Here is a 24,480-nt window from a genome sequence, read left to right as displayed (position 1 = left end):
AAAATCGCTGCAGACTTTTCTTGGTATAACTCTATGAACAAGGGATCTGCGATATACAAACTGAGTTCGCACGGTTGTCGCAGTGGTCATTATGTACAATTAATAACAATAGCTTATGTGGAAACACTTATCGAATTAACAGAAATAATTGACAAGTTACACATGACGAAAGGACAAGTTATAACATTATACATAATGTTTGTAATCGGACCACTGGACAATTTAGCGTGATATGGGGACAATAAGGACCGTGCGCGTGGGAGGGTCTGCCATCTTGTGGCCTGAATCGGAAACATATGTGCACATGCTTGCCAATACACGTTCTCGTCGGTACGTTTCCTTGTGCATAGTAGGTTCTGCCACCTTGTGGGCTACATCGGAAGCATAAACGTCACATTTACTCCCCGCGCCAAAAATCTGACAGCTCCTAAGTTCCCCCCCCCCCCCTGCTGCCCCCTCTATAGTTCATGCACGCCCCCTATTCCTATAGAGCAACGTCGGTTTTTGACAGAATATAGGAATAGACATGCGCCTCTCTTTACCATTATCACATACTGATTATTACGTACGTACGTAGTAGCCGATGATTTTGTGTCAGGTCATATTATTTTCACAAAAAAAAATTACAATATTGTGAATGTAAGAATAACTTCATGTTAAGCAGGCCACTGACGAGCCTTCCAAATGGATGCCGTTGCAATGGATGCATCCAAATGGACGGCGTCCTAATATTAAACATTGTACGCTTATGACATTCACGGACCGATTTTGGATTGCAGCCACGCTATTTGGACTGTTGGAAGGCTCGTCAGTGGCCACCTTTAAACCTTTTTCGACAGTTTTGACAGAAAAGTAGTAAAACCTTACTAATAAACTTTTTAACTGATAACTAACGGCAATAAAATATTTTAATATTGCCAATAGGCTTTGTAGCTAAAAATAGAAACTAGGCCTTGTACGGATTAGTCCACTTTCCTCACAGATATTATTGGAAATCACACATTATTTGATCCTACGACCCCTTAATCGCTGATGAGCACACAAGTGAGTCAATATTTCGCATCTATTGGCCATATTCGCCCACATATGACGTTATGAAAAGGGACCTTATTGTCGATGGCGCTTACGCCATTATTAACGATGCTCCGACATAAATACAATGCCGCGCGACGCTGTGCGGCGTAAGCGCCATCGACAATAAGGTCCCTTTTCCTATGAAATGTATCTGTATACTGCCTCATATTGGTTTTACGTAATTAAAAATCGCACCAATTTTTAAGCGTATTACGATGTATTTGCTATTTTGCTCTGCTCACACTTATGTAAGGTTGCGACATTAGAACTGTGTCATGAAAACAAACGATATTTTTGTCAATAATTATGACAGAGACGGTTTTGTAATGTTCACAAAAGTTTATAGAGTTAGACCAAGAAAAGTCTGCAACGATTTCATTGATAGCATACGCAGTGCAAGTGTAAGTGCAGAGGAAGCGCTGGTGGCCTAGCGGTGAGAGCTTGCGACTTGCAATCTGGAGGTCGCGGGTTCGAACCCCGGCTCGTACCAATGAGTTTTTCGGAACTTATGTACGAAATATCATTTGATATTTTCCAGTCGCTTTTCAGTCAAAACATCGTGAGGGAACTGGACTAATCCCAATAAGGCCCTATGGATTGGAAGGTCAGATGGCAGTCGCTTTCGTAATAACTAACTAGTGCCTACGTCAAATCATGGGATTAGTTGTCAAGCGGACCCCAGGCTCTCATGAGCCATGGCGAAATGCCGGGATAACGCGAGGAAGAAGACGCAGTGCAAGTGTTATTCATACGTCATAATTTCATACAAGTTTGGCGTTTAAAATAACACTTGCACTGCGTGTGCTATCAAAATCGTTGCAAAGTTATCTTGGTCTATAATCTGTATTTTTAGGTATTTAAATAAAAGTAATCAAAATCTACCCTCAAATGGCCCCTTAAGCCAGTTAAGCCAGCCATTAAGAGGGTAGATGAAAATATTACACGATCAAATAATGTAGGTTAAAGTCAGGTCGTTCAGTGACTGATCCAGGCGGTTTTGTATTTGGTTGGTTAACCAACAAATGTTATAACTACCCGAAAATTTACAAATTGTTTGTTTACTTTTATTTAAATATTACCTTAAGATTCAGACTATAACTCTAACTTCCATGGGACATCCTCATATTTATTATTTGACAGCTGTCAACTGTCATATATTTGACATGTTCCATACACGCCAGGGCGGCGCCACAGTCAAAGCAAATATAATATTCAGCCGATAGGCCCCGTGGATGAACTACCTATAGGCAGGCATGGCTCACTCCGCGATTTCGTCGCTTTGCTACAGGTAGCTAAAAGTCCATCCGTTCGACCCCAATTTTGGGGTTTGCCATAAGCCGCGCGTGGCGCTGTCGCCACCTAGCGGCCATATCTGTGCTGATCGTGACAGACGCGTTTTGTTATAGAGTGAGTCTTCTGTACCTAGTACTATTATTTATTCTGTGCTATAGGGGGCAGCATAGGAGCCATCAGATTTTTGGCGCGAGGCGTAAATGTGTCGTTTAGGCTTCCGACTCGGGCCACAAGATGGCACACCCTCCAACGCGCACGGTCCCTATGACACTTCTTAACGAATAACTCCATTACATGTGACCTTTACCTTTACCAAAACATTTTAAATCATATTTTAAAACATCATCACGTAAATAAATCAATCTCTTATCAGACGTCACATTTTTAAATCAAACTGGAGATCATTAATTTCAAATGTCATTACATCAGATGTCGGCCAACATCTTAAATGTTTTTATGTTTCTGATGACACGCTTTCAGGAGAAAAAGGCGGCAAATTTAAAATAAAAACCGGCCAAGTGTGAGTCGGACTCGCGCACGTAAGGTTCCGCACCATTATGCAAAAACGGCAAAAAATCACGTTTGTTGTATGGGAGCCCCACTCAAATATATATTTTATTCTGTTTTTAGTATTTGTTGTTATAGCGGCAACAGAAATACATCATCTGTGAAAATTTCAAATGTTTAGCTATCACGGTTCATGAGAGCATTAGACATCACCAAGATACGATAACAATATGTTAAAGATCTAACCTGTCAAATTTGCGCTCTGCTCTGCTTGCTGATACTCTTGAACGATTTCCACAGGATATGACTTAGAGATCTAATTCATATCTAATAGATACTCTATCTAACGTAAAAGTGACATTAGTTGCCCGAATTGCGCTGCAATAGAGAACTAGTTGATATCTAAATTATAACGTATCTAAAGTTAGACCGTAAAAAGTCTGCAGCGATTTTGATAGCCCACGCAGTGCAAGTGTCATTTTAAACGTCTAAAGTTCTAGGAAATTATGACGTATAAATAACACTTACACTGCGTGGGCTATCAAATCCGCTGCAGACTTTAATTGGTGCGACTATAGAATGGATCTAGAACGTGTCGTCTCTTGTGAATATCTTGAAGTTCGAATACGGCAGTATGGCCATTTATCACAAAATAAGTCCTCAAAAGACCCCGTTTAACCTTTAAAGTCGGTACGAACCCGCCGGTCGTACCATCGCCCACACTTTTATCTGACAGTTCGTAAACCTTATTACAAAAGGCATAAGGTCCACCGATGAACAGTGTTACTGTTTATACTAACTTGCCACATGTAGCGTTGTCATACGGAAGAACTAAAAATCCGGACATCACCCTAAAAATCTGGACATTTCTTGTAGCAGAGATTTGGCATAGCTTGAACGACGTCCCGGCGGCGCGCTGCTCTCTGTGGTGTACTGTATCGTGGATCTACTTTTGCCTTTCCCTTCGCCCGATCCCGTACTCCCCGGGTGCGCATTTTATTTTTAAAAGGTCATTCCTAAAAATCCGGACACTTGTCAAGTCCGGCTGCAATCCGGACAAAGGGTCGAAAATCCGGACATGTCCGGACAAATCCGGACGTATGGCAACCCTAGCCACATGTGACTTTTGTCCCGAATCGGCCATGTCTGTCTGTCTGTCTGATTTATCCGGCCATTTGCATTGTTTATGCCGTTGTTGAGTTTAAACTTTGATCTCCGATAAGTTATCGAAGATCGCTTGTAGTTACTTCATTTGGATATGCTTGAACTTTAACCAGTCGTCTTAAACTAGTCGCCCATACGTCAAATCTTGCCAAGCAAAATGAAATTTTATTTTGTTAACACAAAGTTCAAATTAGAATGGAACAGCAGACCTTTTTATAGGTCTCTGGGCGGCTATAGGTTAAGATAGGCCCCGTGCATGAACTATAGGGGGCAGCATAGGAGCCGTCAGATTTTAGGCGCTAGGCATAAATGTGTTGTTTATGCTTTCGATGTAGCCCACAAGATGGCAGAACGTACTATGCACAAGGAAACGTACCGCCACATATGTTTCCGATTCAAGCCACAAGATGGCAGACCCTCCAACGCGCACGGTTCCGTCTTTAAGTACTTACTTTACTTACTTTAAGTAGGTACTTACTTTACTTTAAGTAGTACTTTAAGTTCGTTCTTTAAGAACATCAATCGGCCCGTACACCTGTACCTGCCGGGAATCGAACCGCTTTCGAAGTGTTGCCTCCCTGTCACACTTACGGACAAATTTACAAGTGCGATAGAGTGGCAATACATCGAACCATTGCACAAACATTCATCATCACTCATCGGTGCGCACGCGCTGGTACCTACACTCGCGCACACAACTGCTTATACAGACCTCTATAATAGTCTGTATCTTTAGGTATTTAAATAAAAGCAAAGAGAATAGATAGTATAGAGGGCTATTGCCAAAGTAAATTTTGTAGTCACGGTACATTTACTGCCATCTATCGATACACGATTAAAACTTAAAATAAAATTGAAAATGTATAAATTAATCAAAATATGTTTACGGATAAATTATTTTTATTTTTTATTGTTCCATACTGACCCATGTTCTTTCACTAATATGTGTTAAAATTGTTAAATATCAAAGGGTGTCAACGCCATCTAGCCGAGAATAGGCCAAAGGTAATGGCGCCATCTATTCGAGAATGCCTTTTTCTTGATTTCCGAGGCACGTTTTTTTCTTAGACTTTATTTATCTTATACGGAGTTATATATATCTCTGATAAAAGTAAAGTTAGGTTTCATTGATTGATGAAGAACCTAAGTAAATATTGTAAATATATATTGTGCAGCAAATAAAAAATTGCTTTTCGGTGAATGAAAAAAAAAAACAAAATCTACGCTCAAATAAGCCAGTTGATATTACGACTAGTTTCGGTGAACAATATTAAACTTTCGTGAGACATATTTTAAAATTGTTTATACGACAACGGTTTCACTCACTTGACATTGACACAACACTTGACTTGACTTGAAACATGTCGCCAATAGCGACTAAAAAATTCAAGTGAGTGAAACCGTTGTCGTATTAAACAGTTTCGGTGAAATTTGCTATATGAGGATTTTGGGGGGCAATGAATTTTACAAAGCTCGGTCTCACAGATATTGTAGGTATTAATTGAAACATTTCTGAGTCGTATCTCATCAAAAAGACCTGTCCGCCCTCAGAATACCCAACTGGCGCGAAGTGGCGCAGAATAGGGCAGCAGAGTGGCGCTCTCTTGTGTCAGAGGTCAGAGGCGAAGATCTTTTTTGGGTCACTGAACCAGTGATGTATGTATGTATGTATGTATGTATCTCATCAATAAAATGTCTCTTTTGTACGCGAGTGTACAGTAAAAACAGTCGTGTGTCATCCGTGACCCCTGGCCGCAACATTATATCGCAATTTGACCTTTATATCATTTCTTTTGACGAGAATAGCTGTCAGAAAGGCATCTTGCGCCCTAGGGCGATTGCAAAAATGGACCCTAAGGCGAAAATTACAAAATTTTATTGCAACATAGTAGGGGAATTTCTCAAGTTGTAAGTACTGGGTGATTTTTGTCCCGGATGTCAAAAATGTATTATGATAGTCATACTGTACAAGGTTTAATTCAAAAACAGACGACCGGTCTGACCTAGTGGGTAGTGACTATTAGTGACCTAGTGACCCTGCCTGTGAAGCCGATGGTCCTAGGTTCGAATCCCGGTAAGGGCATTTATTTGTGTGATGAACAAAATCATAGACTTTGTCTGTGGTCAAAATTGTTTACAAATGACACTTCATTTCGAATAAAACGATCTCTTCTAGAATAGAGGTCAAATCGAATTGCTTTGTTTATCAGTTGTTCGAAATTTGAATGCAATTATAAAATCGGTATTGATGTTATAATTTTACAATAACAAAATTTTCACGCATAATAAATTCGCTCTAACAAAACAGTTTATTTTTATGCTGGTAATAGTTTGCGGTTTTTGAACGCGTCATGGAAATAATTTAAAGTGCACGGATTTTTGCTTGTTATCAAGTAACAAAGTAGGTACACAAAAATATATGTGACGTTCTACAGCATAAGGTACCTTTGTACCTTATGGCAGCTGGCGCTTATGTCGCAAAGCGCCACAGTAATATTGGAGCGGCGTTAATAATAGCACAAGCGCCAACCGCCATAAGGTACCTTTTGCCGTGGGACGTCACATACAGATGTAGTGCATAATTGTTTTCTTTCGTATTTTCTCGGAAACATTTGTATTTGTCATGCTACTTCAGTCAACGTCAGTATTATGTTGGTTTGTTAGTTAGTGTGGGTCTAGCCATGGAAACTAAAGATCCTCACTAGCTGCGAGAGTTTTTAGGGTTCCGTACCTCGAAAGGAAAAAACGGAACCCTTATAGGATCACTCGTGCGTCTGTCTGTCTGTCTGTCTGTCACAGCCTATTTTCTCGGAAACTACTGGACCAATTAAGTTGAAATTTGGTACTTATATATGAATTAGTGACCCAAAGACGGACATGTAACGTAAATAAATGAATTTTAAACATGGGGGCCACTTTTGGGGGATAAATGAGAAAGATAAAAAATAAAGATTTTCAGACTGTTAAATGTCAAATGTTAAATGTCAAATGAAAGAGCTCATTTGGAGAATTTCAAACATATTCTTTTAAATAGTTTAAAGTAAATAGGTTAGAAGTTATTTAAGAAAAAAGCCAAAAAATTACCATTCCGCCCCCCCTTTATCTCCGAAAGTACTGGGACTAAAAAAGATACACAAAATATTTCTTTACCTATAGATGACAGGAAATCCTATTAGAAATGTGCAGTTGACAAGCGTGAGTCGGACTTAATGTACGGAACCGTTGAACGCGAGTCTGACTCGCACTTGGCCGGTTTTTGAACTATGTACGCTTGGCTTTGCCATATTCAATGAGGTACGCAACTTGACATGTTCAATTCAATTCAATTCAATATCTTCAATGTCAAAAAACATGTTGACAGTCTTTCTTATCTATATGTCTCTCATACGCATTTCCAAACTATGTAACAAGCCTATTATGCATTCAATTTGTCTTTACTGACGATTATTAATAAACTGACAGTAATGATCATTATAAATTATCATTATTAATGATTACGTCAAACGAGGTTTTGTAATAATAATTTTATGGGCTCCTGATTATCATAATAGTAATAATCATAAGATAAAACCATTTATTCAATTTCCATTTAATTACAAATACATACTAGTGTAATAAAAACTGGCCAAGAGCATGTCGGGGCATGCTTAATGTAGGGTTGCATAGTCGCTACTATAAACAAAGATCCATAAACATAATACATAATAGCTCGGGATCTTTTTTCATAGTTACAATAGGTATAAATTTTACGATATTTTTTAAAACGGATCTCTTAGAAAAATAGTCGCTAGACCCATCCAATCATATTTTGAGTATCGATTGTCGCTTTCTTTGATATTACATAATTATACATTTTTTTAATAAAGTCATGACAAGGAATTGTGACTTAAATATTGCAAAAAAATGTTAAACGTCATGTCTCATTGTTACAGAAACAATACTGCAACACGAGGACCGAAATTTGCTGCCGCATCGAAATCTCGACCCTCGCTGGGGCCAGCGATCTCCAAGGGTCCCTCGGAGTCGGAGCAGGCACCTATAGTGGCAGCAGCTCCGCCAATGCCAACCGTCAAGGAGGGCTGTTCGTGTCATCTAGTCAATCAGGAAGCAACGGTTTCGGCGCAGCTGCTGGTAGCAGCCAATCAGGACAGAGCGCTTTCGGCGCTGGCCAGACAGGACAGAGCGCTTTTGGCGCAGGCCAGACAGGACAAAGTGCGTTTGGTTCCAGCCAAACAGGACAAAGTGCGTTCGGTTCCAGCCAGTCAGGACAAAGCGCGTTCGGCTCTAGCCAATCAGGAGCCTTCGGCAGCCGAGGCTCGGGATCTACATTCAACGCTGGCGCCAGTGGAACCACCGGACAGGCCGGGTTTGGAGCCGGCTCTTCGACCTTCAACGCTAACCGTGGCTCGACTGCCTCAAGCTTCGGACAAGGAACGCAAGGTTTTGGTGCCCAAGGTGCCTTTGGATCCGGATCAGTAAACAAGGCTGTCGAATCCACTTCGTCTACTTTCGGATCAACAACCAGAGGAACAGGATTTGGAAGCTCTGGAACCAAATTCGGAGCCGGATTTGGTGTAGGATCTACAGTCGCTCCGACCACCGCTGGCCGCTTCGGAGGAAACGAAGTCGTTTACAAGCAAACTAGTCAATCCAACTTCGTCGAAACTGACTCCTTCTCATCAGGAAGCGAGAATACTGGAAGCTTCAGACCTGGAAGCGGGCTTAAGCCTGGCATTCCTTACCTGCCCCCTGACAATACCAACCAGGGCTCCAACGTGGTGTCTTCCACCGCTTTCCCTACTCCGTTCGTCACCCCTCGCCCCACTACCCCCCGGCCGACGTTCCTTCCCCCCACCCCGTCGACGGCTGCCCCTGGATACCTGCCTCCCATTGGCGAGCCTAGCTTCAACACAGAGACAAGGCTGCCAAGTCCACCGACTTACAATGAAGGCCAGCTCATCTTGGACACTTTGAGGCCTGGACCTACGAGAACTCCTGTGCCTGCTCCTCCTAGTAAGTATCGATTCATCATCATCATTTTTATAACCTAATCTCACAAACTTAATGTGAAAAGTAACTATCATGAATAAATTGTCGGCTAGTTTTTTATAATCTTCCTCTTCTCAGGTGAAGTGCCATCGGGCTGCGCCGCGGCTCTCAAGTGTACCCCCATCGAGTACTGCACAGCCGAGGGTGTCATCTCCAATACCACTGTTGCCCTGACTAGAGACCAGGAGGCCTACAGAGTCCCACTTACGGTGAGTCTCATACTTGTCAAATGTGCGCCTCTCAAGTGTACCCCCATCGAGTACTGCACAGCCGAGGGCGTCATCTCCAACACCACTGTTGCCCTGACTAGAGACCAGGAGGCCTACAGAGTCCTACTTACGGTAAGACTCACAACCATCGTCATATTGACTCAGGTGCTGAGCGCTGAACATAGTCAAATTATTTTCACAAGAGACGTCTTTTTTTATCGTCTTTATTTCACTCGAGCCCCAACCCCCACCCATGACCCAACCCTAAAGGCTCCCATGCTCTACATGTCAACAAATTGGCCCAAGAGTCACCATGACATCTATTTTATAGACCTTAAATGTCACGACTGACACTACACGAGTTCTCTACTGCCACTGAATGGAGACATAACTGCGCCAAATCGACGTTATACGATCTTTATAGGCCTTTTATAGAACCAGTAAGGTGGTATTTGAGACACGTTTTGTCGACTGCTATAGAACTGAAGTTGTTACTTGGGTTTTTTTTTATTAGCCTGTTATAGTGTCCCACTGCTGGGCAAAGGCCTCTCCCCTTGATTTCCATAACTCCCGTTGTAGTGTTTTTTCCGGCCAGTTATACTGATGAAGGCGTCTAAGTCGTCCCGCCATCTCCGTCTAGGCCTGCCACGTCGGCGCTTCTTCTGGGTTACATAAAATTTATATTCCTATTTTTCCCTTCAACAGGATTGCAAGGATCTTGAGACTGGACGCGTTGGCAAGTGCTGTCGCGATCCCTTCTACACCGATCCCTGGCCAGTCAACCAACTTGGTGAGTTACCCCTTATTCAAAAAAAATAGTTAGGTCAATGTGGAGAAGACCGTCCAAAAGGACGCCGGGCTTAGCCACAGTGACCTTATCTCCGTAAGTTTACGTTTCTTGTTTGGATAAACCGAGTGGATCCTCTAGCTGGGCGTTTAAATACTTCGTAAAATATTCATTATAAACAGTTGCCACAATTGTTCCTTTGATAACTGTTTCTTATAACCTGTACAGGCAAATGGGTACCCAACACGTTCGGTGGAAATGACGGCAAATACACTCCAGACAGCAGAGGGTCACCCAGCATCGGCAGACCAGCCGTCACAGCCAGGCCCCCTGTCACTGGTTCTACCCTTCTGAACAACTTCAGGTAAGACTTTAGTGACACTTGAAACAGAAATTCAAATGTAGATCAGTATCGGTGGACTAGAAAAGGATGACTACCTACTTAATGTTTTTTTTAATCCTTTGACATGGGGAGAAAGTTGCGACCTCCCCCCACATTGTTAATATCTCAGTACTCAATAAGTTTAGACAATACTTTAGGTATGACGGCAGTCTTAACAACTTCTAGACTCGAACGAAGTAAAGTCAGACCAAGCTATAACTTGGCAGCAATTTTGATAGCCTACACGGTTCAAGTGTTAACTTCATAATTCCATAGGAGTTCGACGTTTAAAATAACACTTGCACCATTGTCAAAATCGCTGCCAACTTAGCTTGGTCTGAGTCTAGCCGGCAGCTATAACCAATATTTTATTTCAACAGGTCAACAACCAAACCAACTCCTACCTTCGGGCCCAACCAAGTGACCCCAGGATTCCCCTCCGTCACTCAAACGTCGTACGTGAAGGGCGGCCAAGGTCAATACGAGGTCCGCGGCCAAGGTCAGACCGGTCAGGTCGGTCAAGGTCAAATCGGGTTCGGCGGTCAGGGACAGATTGGTGTTGGAGGTCAGGGATCAGCTGGTGAGTGTTTATAAATTTTATTAATACTGATTATTAGTAGGTATATTTATAGATTGTAAACTAGTGGCCTAAATCCAAACCTCGGCTTGAGTACAGTTTTTTAGTTTCACTAGTTGCTTCTTATCTACATCTGTAATACTTGATTAGACATTATGTTTTAAATTTCACACTTCCAGGTCTTCCATTACGATTTTTTTTCAAACAGACAGCAATACAATATTTATATGAGTATTATTAATTATTGTCTTGAATCTTAAATCAAAACGGTGTTGTTGTCTCAGGTCAATTCAACACTCAGTCGCAGTTCAGCAGCACCTCATTCGCTCAAACCCAGCGCGGTCAAGGTCAAGCTGTGACCACTGGCCAAGGTCAAGTCGTAAAGCAAGGCCAAGGTCTAGGTGTATCCACTGGCCAAGGACAAATCGTCCAGCAAGGTCAAGGCGCCTTCGGTCAGGGCGGCAGAGGACAGGTCGGCTTCGGGTCACAAGTGTCTGTACAAGAACAGGTAGATTTATTTATTTAAATATTTTTCGTATTAAACAAATGGTCATTTGCATTTCTAAATTCGGAGTATGAAGATCATCAATTTCACAATTTCTGTTACCAAACAATGCAAGTGCCATTTAGCACAAACCGTATTAAAGTCGCGTCGCCCACATCATGACAAATACATCAAAAATTATTTTGCCCGCAGGCCGCTTTTAACTCAAGAGACCAAAGCATCGCCCAAAGCCAACAGACCAATCGCGGCAACGCCGTGACCACCGGCCAAGGTCAAGCCGTCATCACCGGCCAAGGTCAAGCCGTCAGCCAAGGATTCGGCCAAGGAGTTAGTCAAGGATTCGGCCAAAGTGTCACCCAAGGATTTGGCCAAAGTGTCAGCCAAGGTTCGGGCCAGGGTGTCAGCCAAGGATTCGGCCAAGGTGTCAGCCAAGGTTCGGGCCAAGGTGTCAGCCAAGGATTCGGCCAAGGTGTCAGCCAAGGTTCGGGCCAAGCAGTCAGCCAAGGATTCGGCCAAGGTGTCAGCCAAGGATTCGGCCAAGGTGTCCGCCAAGGCTCCGGGTTCTCCGTGAGCCAAGGTGGCGGATTTAATGTGGAGAATGAGTACTCAGACTCGGCTTCTAGAGTGTTCTTGAGTCGGTACAGCGCGGGAGGACAGTGCGGACTGTTTAATGTAAGTGATCCTTTTGTTTATGGGTGAATCAACTTTTTCTTTTCACTAGTTGCCATGGTTACGGTCTCCTGGGTCACTCCTAAGACACTAGTTTTTTCGTATATAAATGAACCAAACTTGAATTTGTTGGTAGTTATAAGGCCTTTCCATTATGGGACACCTACTACCTAAGCACGTTTGTAGAACATGGTACAGCAGTTCTTCTAACAAACTATGCTACTATTGTCTCCTGGCTGATGGGACAGAATAAGAACAAGAAATAGTTGATCCACCCTTATACACTCACATCATCATCATCAACATCGTTAGGCCTAGCTGTGTCCGGGCCGAGGCATCCGACTTGTCATTTTCTATGTCGAATGATCGGTGATCATGTGGTGATTTCCATAGAAAACAAAGCGTCGGAAGATCCGGCCTGGCCCCGGCCCGGTCTAGCGTGAGTCATCTTTTAAGCATTCTGTTATTCTATAGCATAGACACCAAAAAATTGTGTGCTACTTACTTGCAAATGAGCGTTTCTTTTTTTGCCATTTTTATATATTTTGGCCTTTTTTGCCACTTTTGTGTTATTTCTACGAGCTCTCTCGGTCGTAATGGAATAAAAAAATGTTCCAGAGTATTTATCCCTATTGTGTTACCATTTCCCCAAGTACTTTATATGGCGGTAACAAAAAGGAAAGGTTGAAAAATGTAAGGAAATTTTAGGACACTTTTTATCTCCTGTAAGGATGAAAAGGGCTCGCGATTCTGACTAGAAATAACACAAAAGTGGCAAAAAAGGTCACAATATATAAAAATGGCAAAAAATAAAAGAAAAGCTCAAATATATTAGGGGTCATCCATTAATTACATCACACGTTTAGGGGGAGGGAGGGGGGTCAAGAAAATGTGACATATTGTGACATGGGGGAGGGGGGAGACACAAACTTTGTGACGTCACTCTAACTTCATCAGTAACCGAAAATTTATTTAAATTATTTTATTCGCTGTAGGTACATTAAAATAACACGTTTTTAAAACGATAATTGTTTTTATTCGTTTAATTTTCTTCCCTAAGCAGTTTTGGGTTATACAATTACTAATATTTATAACGTCAAAAATATTTTGATAAAATATTAATAATACTTAGGTACTTACTTAATTCGATTTGACGATTTCGCAGAAAAAATGTGAAGTCACACTAGGGGGGAGGGGTTTGCCAAATGTGACCAAGTGTGAGAAGGAGGGGGGGAGGGGTCAAAAAACCTAGAAATTCGTGTGACGTAATTAATGGATGATCCCTTATTATACATTCTTCAAACCGCCAAAAATAATACGCTATGTTGTAATATACATAACTATAATATATTGGACCGTTTAAAAGATGAATTATATTCCATTTAAATTTCTTAAAGCAGTGAAACCACTTTTCTACCCTACCCACATATGTACAGTCAGCATCAGATATACCTGAGCGGGTAAGGTGTCCAAGAAAACATATACACTTCAATCGTCACAAAAATAAGGACATCTAAGTTGTCATTTTAGCATAGGCTTTCAGTTCGTCACATATATCTTAACTTCTGAGTTTTTCTTTAACACATACACCCTTATTTAATCACAATGACAATAACGGTTAGAAACTCAGTGGTAACTAAGCAGTCAAATTCAAGCTGCTGTCACTAACCTACACGCACTGCCAATCACGTACGTCAGCAGCCAGGGTGCCACCAGTTGCTAAGCAGTTGTTATTTCAATGGTAACTAAGCATCAACATTTTATCTGTTTAACTTTTAAAAAAATACTGTAGCAGCTACGAATTGACACCTCCTTTCTTAAAGAAGTATTTTATCGTCAAGTGTCAAACTTAGACAATAAATAAGTAGGTTTTACGAGAATGATAGGGTTTTTATTTTAACTGTCATAGGCGGCCGTTCTTCCAAATCGTAGAGCATATTATATGTTAATATATTCATTTAGCCCGCTTATTGTACTAAAATATACTATATAGTACTAAAATACGATGCTCCGAATCGAACAAAGAACGAAGGAGAAAATAATAGAATTGAAACTTAACACGTTCTCTGTCCCAATCTGACATGTAAACCTTATGGCTTTGTAATAGAGGCTACCCGTTAAAACCATCACTGCCATGCATATACACCTACGTAATATGCTAACTGTTGACCATAGGAATGACGAATTTTGTTTTTACAACTTAGCAGAGAGGATAGAGTATACGGAGTTATATACAGTATGTATCAGAACGAAAGGCCAAGAAAGAGACCCATTAATGTTTAGGTCATACTGAGCAACTTTTACTATGGGACCAACCCCGAAACCCCGGAAAAAAATTACTCTCCCATAGAAAATTTCAACATCAGACCAGCAAAATGTATGAAACTTCCAAGTATTTTTCCGCGTTTTCGGGGTTGGTCCCATAGTAAAAGTTGTAAACATTAATGGGTCTCTTTCTTGGCCTTTCGTTCAAACTAACGTTCGTACTAACAATAAGTTCAAAGATATACAGTATGTATCAACATACTGTATATCTTTGAACTTATTGTTAGTATAACCAGTATAACCTAGCAGTAAACATCAAATGGCATTCCGCACAGGAGTAATCTAAGAAACGCTTACTGCGGGTTCAAACCTACAACGTCCTGTTAGAAAGTCGTACATACTCTACATGTGACATATCTTCAAAAAACATATAAACTTATGCGAAATTAATATAAAACTACAAATTAATAATAGAAATGAAACCCAAAAAAAGGCTGTAATCTCTAGGTGCGTCCGACTGAGATTTGAACCCGCGGTCTCTGCTTTGAAAAGCAAACGCCTTAGTCACAAGACCACAACGTGCCTTGACAATTGGCTCTAAATTCGGCTTCAGTTAGCTTTCGCTATGTGTCACTCATTCGTTTTGATGATTCTATTCAATATAAAAACTTTTTACAAAAAAAAAGAAAACCGACTTCAAAAAGGATGAAATAAAATATTATCCTTTTTAAGTCTATGCGTTACCAACTGATATGTTTGAAGTCGGTGCCAAGCCAACTTTTGAAGCATACCATGATTTTGGTGCGATTCGATAAGGATGTACGTTACACGACGTTGGATTGCCTTACACGACGACAATGAACGTACTTTCTGTAGGTACAGTCGACGTTAAAAATATGTTTAGGTACACTTTTCGTCTTATTACAAAGGAGTAAGGTGCAAAAGTGTAAACATATCTTTGACGTCGACTGTACTAAGAACACACCTCAGAACACACGATCAAACCTTCTTGGCACAGTCCGTACCATGTTTGTCGGCACGCAAGCGTGGGATTGGGACTGAGTTATTTCCCGTTCCTTATTCAGAGGACTACATTTCAAAATGTAAAACAATTCAAGGAATTTACGTTCTTGCCAAATTTCACCTAAAGAGGTTCAGTTGTTTAGCCATGAAAAGGCGACAAAGAGGCAGACAGAATTACTTACACATTTACAATAGTTATTAGTACAGTTCTAATGGGATTTATAGTCATAAAGCTGATTATTTTTGACGGGTATTGTTACTACTTGGCTTGGCACCGACTTCAAACATATCAGTTGGTAACGCATAGACTTAAAAAGGATAATATTTTATTTCATCCTTTTTGAAGTCGGTTTTCTTTTTTTTTGTAAAAAGTTTTTATTTTTCAATTTTTAGTTTTAATGCATTGTTAAGAGCAGGAAGCATGAATTAAAAACAACATCATGATTAAAATTAAATGCGGGTACCTACTTTAATAAATATGTAATCAGGAATTTTCTCGAGTCCGTCTGGGAAATTATAATTCCTGTCACTACACTAAATCCATCCTCCGCCCCGTCACTAACCCAATCCCTCAACCCCCCGATCACTCTACCTCACAGCGCATCAACCCCTGATCCATGAACCCCTCGACCCTGAACCAGCAGCCCTTCAACCGCCATTCCCCGACCCCTTAATCCCCGACCCCTTAACTCCTAACCCTAACCCCCGATCAGTAGCCTTACCAGCTTACCAAGAATTTGACATTGATTTATTCGCTAGCGTGTGTGTAACTTACTTTCTTTGCATCTCGCTCGTACTGGCATATTAGTGCGAGCGAGATGCATAAAAAGTAAGTTACAAAGACGTTAGCGTCGCTAACTTAGCGAATATGTCAATGTCAAACTCGTGGTAGGGCTACACTTGCACTACATCAAATTGGCGGTTTTCGGCAGCAAATGCTCGAGTTACTTTAGAAAACACCGAAATCACTTTACACGTGCCTTTAAAAACTGAGGAGTTCCCTCAATTCCTCATGGATTCCATCATCAGACCAGAACCAAAAATAATACGGAGACACCTTGGAGGGAACTCCTTCCAAACAAAAAAAGAATTACTCAAATCGGATCACAGGTGCCGGAGTAATCGCTGAACATATTACATTTAAAAAATCATCATCATTATCATCAAAACAATCATCATCATCAGGTCTACTTCATCAAAGTGGTGGTTTTCGGGAGAAAATGCTCGAGTAGCTTAAGAAAACACCCAAATCACCATGCATGTGCCTTTAAAAACTGAGGAGTTCCCTCAATTCCTCATAGATTCCATCATCAGACCAGAACCAAAAATAATACGGAGACACCTTGGAGGGAACTCCTTCCAAACAAAAAAAGAATTACTCAAATCGGATCACAGGTGCCGGAGTAATCGCTGAACATATTACATTTAAAAAATCATCATCATTATCATCAAAACAATCATCATCATCAGGTCTACTTCATCAAAGTGGTGGTTTTCGGGAGAAAATGCTCGAGTAGCTTAAGAAAACACCCAAATCACCATGCATGTGCCTTTAAAAATTGAGGAGTTCCCTCAATTCCTCATGGATCCCATCATCAGAACAGAACCAAATTAAAATGGGACCAACTCGGAGGTAGCTCCTTTCAAACAAAAAAAGAATTACTCAAATCGGACTACGGATGTCGGAGTAATCGGTGAACGTACATAGAAAAAAAAAATAAAAAAAATAGCCACAACCGAATACAGAACCTCCTCCTTCTATGAAATGGAAGTCGGTTAAAAAGAAATAGTTTTCAGTAAGCTAACTGACAGGCCTCTGTCAATGGTTGAAGGGCAAAACGTGAGATAGATGTATGTGATGACAAGACTGTACTGCTTTCGATGATTGTCAAAACGCTTTACCTGAAATTAGCATAGCTATTATTCATTCAATATACGACCATACATGTATGCTTTAAACGTCTATTTTTCCATATTGTTCAGATATATTTGACACGTTGACCGCTTAGATACCAGTGGTTATTTGACAGCTAAGGTATCAATGATTTGTTGTAAGTGTAGAAATTAATGAATAGAAACTGTTAAGATATTTGTGACATGTTGAGCGCTCACAAGTAAATACTACCATGACAGTCAACAACTTTTTGACAGTTTAAACGTTTACCTCTCTTTGAGCACCTGGAGTGTATAGCGACTTCTGCTGCTGACTGTATTACCTAACCCTTTGCCTATGTACTTATGATTGTTTTAATGTAATAAATTTTTGTTGTTGCATCCGTTAATAGAAGGTTTTAAAAGTGATATATGGTTGTCTAACCGTTATGCATATTACCTAATAATTTATAGCCGTCACGACTAAATTTGCTTCAGAAACAAAAAGATCGATGTCTCAACCAAAGATAAAACCGGTCAAGTGCGAGTCGGACTCGCGCACGAGACTCTGTCCGTCTGTCTGTCACCAGGCTGTATCTCATGAACCGTGATAGCTAGGCAGTTGAAATTTTTACAGATGATGTATTTTTGTTGCCGCTATAACAAACAGAATATAATAAATAATTAAGTTTTCATACAACAAACGTGAATATTTTGCCGTGTTTTGTGTAATGGTACGGAACCCTTCGTGCGCGAATCCGCCTCGCACTTGACCGGTTTTCTAAAAAACCGGGCAAGTGCGACTCGGACTCGCGCACGAAGGGTTCCGTCGTACCATAATGCAAAAAAAGGCAAAAAAAAAACGGTCGCCCATCCAAGTAGGTACTAACCCCGCCCGACGTTGCTTAACTTCGGTCAAAAATCACGTTTGTTATATGGGAGCCCCACTTAAATCTATATTTTATTCTGTTCTTAGTATTTGTTGTTATAGCGGCAACAGAAATACATCATCTGTGAAAATTTCAACTGTCTAGCTATCACGGTTCGTGAGATACAGCCTGATGACAGACGGACGGACGGACGGACAGCAGAGTCTTAGTAATAGGGTCGCGTTTTACTCTTTGGGTACGGAACCCTAAAAACACAAATGTCATATGATAGGAGCAATCGATTGTCAACGGCTTGCTAAAGTTGACAAACGTTTATTAGGATTCCGTACCCAAAGGGTAAAACGGGACCCTATTACTAAGACTTTGCTGTCCGTCCGTCCGTCCGTCCGTTAGTCCGTCTGTCACCAGGCTGTATCTCACGAACCGTAATAGCTAGACAGGTAAAATTTTCACAGATGATGTATTTCTATTGCCGCTATAACAACAAATACTAAAAACAGAATAAAATAAAGATTTAAATGGGGCTCCCATACAACAAACGTGATTTTTGACCAAAGTTAAGCAACGTCGGGAGTGGTCAGTACCGTTTTTTTTTTTGTTTTTTTTTTTGCATTATGGTACGGAACCCTTCGTGCGCGAGTCCGACTCGCACTTGCCCGGTTTTTAATAACGCTATTAGAATAACACATCTTACACAAGTAATAAATCTTTGTCCTCACCTAATAATAATAACAAAAAAAGAGATATACAAACAGTTGGCAAACATCTTAATCATGTGACGCCTATCAGCTAATTAAAAATGCAAATTGAATAACAAATAAATTATAGCTCACGATCGATTCTTCTGATCTTGTGCAATCTTACAAGGGGGCATCCATTAATTACGTCACACGAATTTCTAGGACCCCTCCCCCCTCCTTGTCACACTTGGTTACATTTGGCAAACCCCTCCTCCCTAGTGTGACGTCACATTTTTTCTACGAAATCGCCAAATCGAATTAAGTAAGTACCTAAGTATTATTAATATTTTATCAAAATATTTTTGACGATATAAATATTAGTAATTTTATAACCCAAAACTGCTTAGGAATGAAACATAAACGAATAAAAACGATTATCGTTTTAAAAACTTGTTATTTAAATGTACAGCGAATAAAATAATTTAAATAAATTTTCGGTTACTGATGAAGTTAAAGTGACGTCACAAAGTTTGTGTCTCCCCCCTCCCCCATATCACAATATGTCACATTTTCTTGACCCCCTCCCTCCCCCTAAACGTGTGATGTAATTAATGGATGACCCCTTGGGATAGACATCACATTTTGCATATTAATACGTGTACATATTTCTGTTTTGACATTTTTCCTGGTTCAAATCTTAAGGTTATTAATTTAAAAACTCGACGTATATCAGTACTTTTTTAAATCACTAAAATCTACTTACTTAGATACATAAGTATAATTATTATTTTTCTAAAAACCAAAATGTAATAATCTTCTACTAACAAGATACAGATGTAGTGTACTTATAATTATTTTCCATCGTTTTTTCACGGAAACGTACGAACGTGTCTGGCTTTTTCAGTCAGTCTCGGTACATAAAGTACTGAGGTTGACTGAAGAAGCATGTCAAATACGAACGTTTCCGAGAAAATACGATGGAAAAAAATTATGCACTACATCTGAAAAATGTATCGCCTCTCGAGATTTGGACTCCCTTCGATTTTTGGAGTGAAAACTTTTTTAGCGGCGCTGTGCACTTTTTGTGATGGGGAAAAAATGTTAAACTCGCGAGAGCGTAAGACCTAAGACGGACACGTAACCTGATCGAAAAACTGTTACAATGTCATTGAGTTTTTCACTTCTGCCGGCACTCCCGGAGTGCAACCCGTTTTTTTTTTCAATATTCCTATTCTGACATACTGTTCCCCACCAGGGCCAAAAACCGTACGGAAACCGCAACGAAAACGAAGTGGACTTCGCTGAGATCCCCTGGCAGGCCATGGTACTTCTCCAGACCAACAAGAGTCTGTTGTGTGGAGGTGTCATTACCAGGCCTGATGTTGTTGTCACGTCCGCGTCTTGTGTTGACGGGTAAGTCTACTAAAATTAAAATGTGACGTTTTCAACCAAAAGGTATCCCCTGGCAGGCCATGGTACTTCTCCAGACCAACAAGAGTCTGTTGTGTGGAGGTGTCATTACCAGGCCTGATGTTGTTGTCACGTCCGCGTCTTGTGTTGACGGGTAAGACTACTAAAATTAAAATGTGACGTTTTCAACTAAAAGGTATCCCCTGGCAGGCCATGGTACTCCTGCAGACCAATAAGAGTCTGTTGTGTGGAGGTGTCATTACCAGGCCTGACGTTGTTGTCACATCCGCGTCTTGTGTTGATGGGTAAGTGTAAACTAAAATTAAAATGTGACGTTTTCAACTAAAAGGTATCCCCTGGCAGGCCATGGTACTCCTGCAGACCAACAAGAGTCTATTGTGTGGAGGTGTCATTACCAGGCCTGATGTTGTTGTCACATCCGCGTCTTGTGTTGGGTAAGTGTAAACTAAAATTAAAATGTGACGTTTTCACAGCCCCCGCAAAAATCGGCAGACTGTTTTGTACAGAAAATGACAGCTATGACGTCTCCAGTTACTAAATTCTCTAAGTTTCAGTGTGATAACAGTGTAATAGATGCATAGACAGACACATCATAAGGGGTCTAGTGAAAACTTATTGCGACAGCTATCTGGGTCAACTTTCGTCAGCCGTTTAGCGGCATTCCTGTCAGACAATGTGTCATTAGATATGGCCAGATAATGGCTGGGAGTGTCAAGGTGTCAAATTGATGTCAATGTTAGGAATTTTGCGAACTGATGCTGATATAGGCTTTTGTTAGGCAGTTTTTACAGACAAAATAGAATAAATTAATGTTATGGGACAATTTTACACAAATCAACTCAATAAGCTTAGGAGGAAGACCTGTGTTGTTACTCTCGGAGAATTAACAATGGAGCCGCCATTAACAGGCGTTCATGACAACCATATTATGAATGGACTGACGTTTATCTGACATGACGTACCTATACATTTGATGTGCCCCTACCCCGCAAAAAACGGCAGAATATTTTGTACCGAAAATTTTAGACATGGCGTCTCCATTGGTTATATCCTCTAAGTTGTTACTAGATAAAGATAACTTTCGTATACCTACACATACAGGATGGATTTATAAATAGGGCACTGAGGGTAGCTAGTTGATTCCGTACGCCACGTGATATTTTTATTAAGAATGAGGGTGACTCATGTTTGACCTGGTCGTGCCTGGGTCGGAGCTTCCAGCGCATCGTTTTCTATGGAATCACGTGATCGCCTGTCATGTCATAAAAAAGTAAGCGCCGGAAGCTCCGGCCCGGACACGGCCCGGTCTAACATGAGTCATCCTAGGAGATCCTGACTTTTAGACTTAAAGTTTAGTCAAAAAAATGTGCCCACCGATTTAATTTCTATTCAGAATCAAAAGCTTCTTTAGAGACCAACCGAGGTTAGATCACTAGAGAAGCACCAAATATATACTGTGAAACAATTTAATTTATCTATAGGAAACCCTAATATCTGTATAATTTTGTATACCTACGTGATCTAACGTTCTCCCTTTCCAACAGGCTCCAAGCTAAGAACGTTCTCATCAAGGGAGGAGAATGGAAACTTGGAATTGATGAAGAGCCCCTGCCCTTCCAGATTGTCCAAGTCAAGAACATCCTGCGCCACCCCTACTACAAGCGCGGAAGGTAAGATAAGATAAGATTAGATAACTATTAAAACTCGGAATAGATGTAGAGCCCCTGCCCTTCCAGATTGTCCAAGTCAAGAACATCCTGCGCCACCCCTACTACAAGCGCGGAAGGTAAGATAAGATAAGATTAGATAACTATTAAAACTCGGAATAGATGTAGAGCCCCTGCCCTTCCAGATTGTCCAAGTTAAGAATATCCTGCGCCACCCCTACTACAAGCGCGGAAGGTAAGATAAGATAAGATTAGATAACTATTAAAACTCGGAATAGATGTAGAGCTCCCGCCCTTCCAGATTGTCCAAGTTAAGAATATCCTGCGCCACCCCTACTACAAGCGCGGAAAGTAAGATAAGATAAGATTAGATAACTATTAAAACTCGGAATAGATGTAGAGCTCCCGCCCTTCCAGATTGTCCAAGTTAAGAATATCCTGCGCCACCCCTACTACAAGCGCGGAAAATAAGATAAGATTAGATAACTATTAAAACTCGGAATAGGTGTAGAGCCCCTGCCCTTCCAGATTGTCCAAGTCAAGAACATCCTGCGCCACCCTTACTACACACACACACAAACGCAAGAGTTAAAAGCGACGAAAAAGCTTGTAGACGGTCTAGGTATTTTCTTTAGTTTAGTATGTTAACATCAGTATAATAAATAATACAATAAATAAATAAATAATAATCAGTGTAGTTTGGTATTTAAAGGTGTATGTGAAGTCCCCAATCCGCATTGGGCTAGCGTGGGGACTATAGCCCAAACCCTCTCGAGCTTGAGAGGAGGCCTGTGCCCAGCAGTGGGACGTATATAGGCAAAATAACAAAAAAAAATGCTAAAATCTCGTATGTTTCCAGCCTCCTCAACGACGCTGCGATCCTGGTACTCTCCGAGAACCTGAGATTCGCGAAGAACATCTATCCGATATGCTTGCCGAGCGCGCAAGATACCCTGGATGCGTTCTACAACGGCGCCGGAGAATGTATAGTGACTGGATGGGGGAAACAGGTGTTGCAAGGTAAGGGTTTTTATTTTTATTTTTACTAAGGCGGGTGTACGTACGCCTGCCGCCCGCACCTTCCCCGCCACCCTTAGTCGTCCCACCCCGTCGCCCCCGTACCGCGCAGGCGAGGACTCATTTAAGCGGTCGGTCTATACTTAATAATAGCTTGAGGCTCGGCCGCCAACCTCAATTTCCTACAACTATTTATATAGGTGGTGTGCTGGCATGTCCAAAATTTAGAGTATTTAGTAAGAAGATAGGGTACGTGAGCCTACTCCAGAGCACACAGTCGCTGTGGCCGAAATCGGTCAGGAGAGCATCATCATCATTCTTACTACACTCTGTATCTTTAGGTATTTAAATAAAAGTAAACAAAATCTACCTTCAAATGGCTAAGCCAGTTGAGTGTAGATGAAAACATTACACGATCAAATAATGTAGGTTCCTCCTCCTCCTCCTCCTCCTCGGAACGGAACCCTAAAAAGTAGATGTTGCAAAAAACGTTACGAAGCAAATTCCATGTCTTCAAAACTGCTTCATCATGTTTTCTTTGACATTACATGTATTTTATCTGCAACTTTAAACTATTACTAATGACAAGTTACTAATGATGGCATGCGTCATTTATCGTCATTACATAATTTATGTCACGTCTCGACACGACAAGCGATAACGAGGACGTAGGTTACAGGTTAAGTGACAAATTGTCACCACGGGGGTTTTTATGTAAACAATATTTAGGTTAACAGATTTACATAGCCACGGTTAAGGAAAAACAATATATAATTATTTATATTATTTTTGTTTTGATATATTAGTTTTTTAGGGTTCCGTACCCAAAGGGTAAAACGGGACCCTATTACTAAGACTTCGCTGTCCGTCCGTCCGTCCGTCCGTCCGTCTGTCACCAGGCTGTATCTCACGAACCGTGATAGCTAGACAGTTGAAATTTTCACAGATGATGTATTTCTGTTGTCGCTATAACAACAAATACTAAAAACAGAATAAAATAAAGATTTAAATGGGGCTCCCATACAACAAACGTGATTTTTGACCAAAGTTAAGCAACGTCGGGAGGGGTCAGTACTTGGATGGGTGACCGTTTTCTTTTTGCTTTTTTTTTGCATTATGGTACGGAACCCTTCGTGCGCGAGTCCGACTCGCACTTGCCCGGTTTTTGTAGGTATACCAAATTGTGATGTAGGTACTAACAAGTAAACATAAAACGAGCTAAAATACAATTAAAAAAAATCGTATTTGCATTGTCAATTTAAGGATGACTCACACCGGGCCGGGACCGGGCCGAAGCTTTGTTTTCTTTGAAAAGCACCACCTGATCAGTTGATCACCGATCAGCCGTCATAGAAAATGACATGTCAGACGCCTCGGCCCGGGCACGGCCCGGTCTAGCGTGAGTCATCCTATAAACGT

At 41.0% G+C, this 24,480-nt stretch overlaps 1 protein-coding gene across 1 annotated transcript in view; it reads left to right on the top strand.

Moving 5' to 3' along the window:
• The window catches only part of LOC134677776 (mucin-19-like), a 77,042-nt gene that overhangs the window by 37,748 nt on the left and 14,814 nt on the right, over positions 1-24,480 (top strand). Inside the window, exons 3-12 of the mRNA XM_063536204.1 lie at positions 7,971-9,051; positions 9,166-9,296; positions 10,002-10,086; positions 10,312-10,447; positions 10,846-11,045; positions 11,327-11,550; positions 11,740-12,219; positions 20,202-20,359; positions 21,922-22,047; positions 22,904-23,064. Of these exons, the coding sequence (XP_063392274.1) occupies positions 7,971-9,051; positions 9,166-9,296; positions 10,002-10,086; positions 10,312-10,447; positions 10,846-11,045; positions 11,327-11,550; positions 11,740-12,219; positions 20,202-20,359; positions 21,922-22,047; positions 22,904-23,064 (2,782 nt within the window). The remainder of the gene's footprint in view (positions 1-7,970; positions 9,052-9,165; positions 9,297-10,001; positions 10,087-10,311; positions 10,448-10,845; positions 11,046-11,326; positions 11,551-11,739; positions 12,220-20,201; positions 20,360-21,921; positions 22,048-22,903; positions 23,065-24,480) is intronic.

This window comes from Cydia fagiglandana, chromosome 27 (genome assembly GCF_963556715.1).
Source record: "Cydia fagiglandana chromosome 27, ilCydFagi1.1, whole genome shotgun sequence".
Lineage (NCBI taxonomy): Eukaryota > Metazoa > Arthropoda > Insecta > Lepidoptera > Tortricidae > Cydia > Cydia fagiglandana.
Note: the sequence above shows the minus strand (reverse complement) of the source record. Positions and strands in the feature narration are given on the sequence as shown.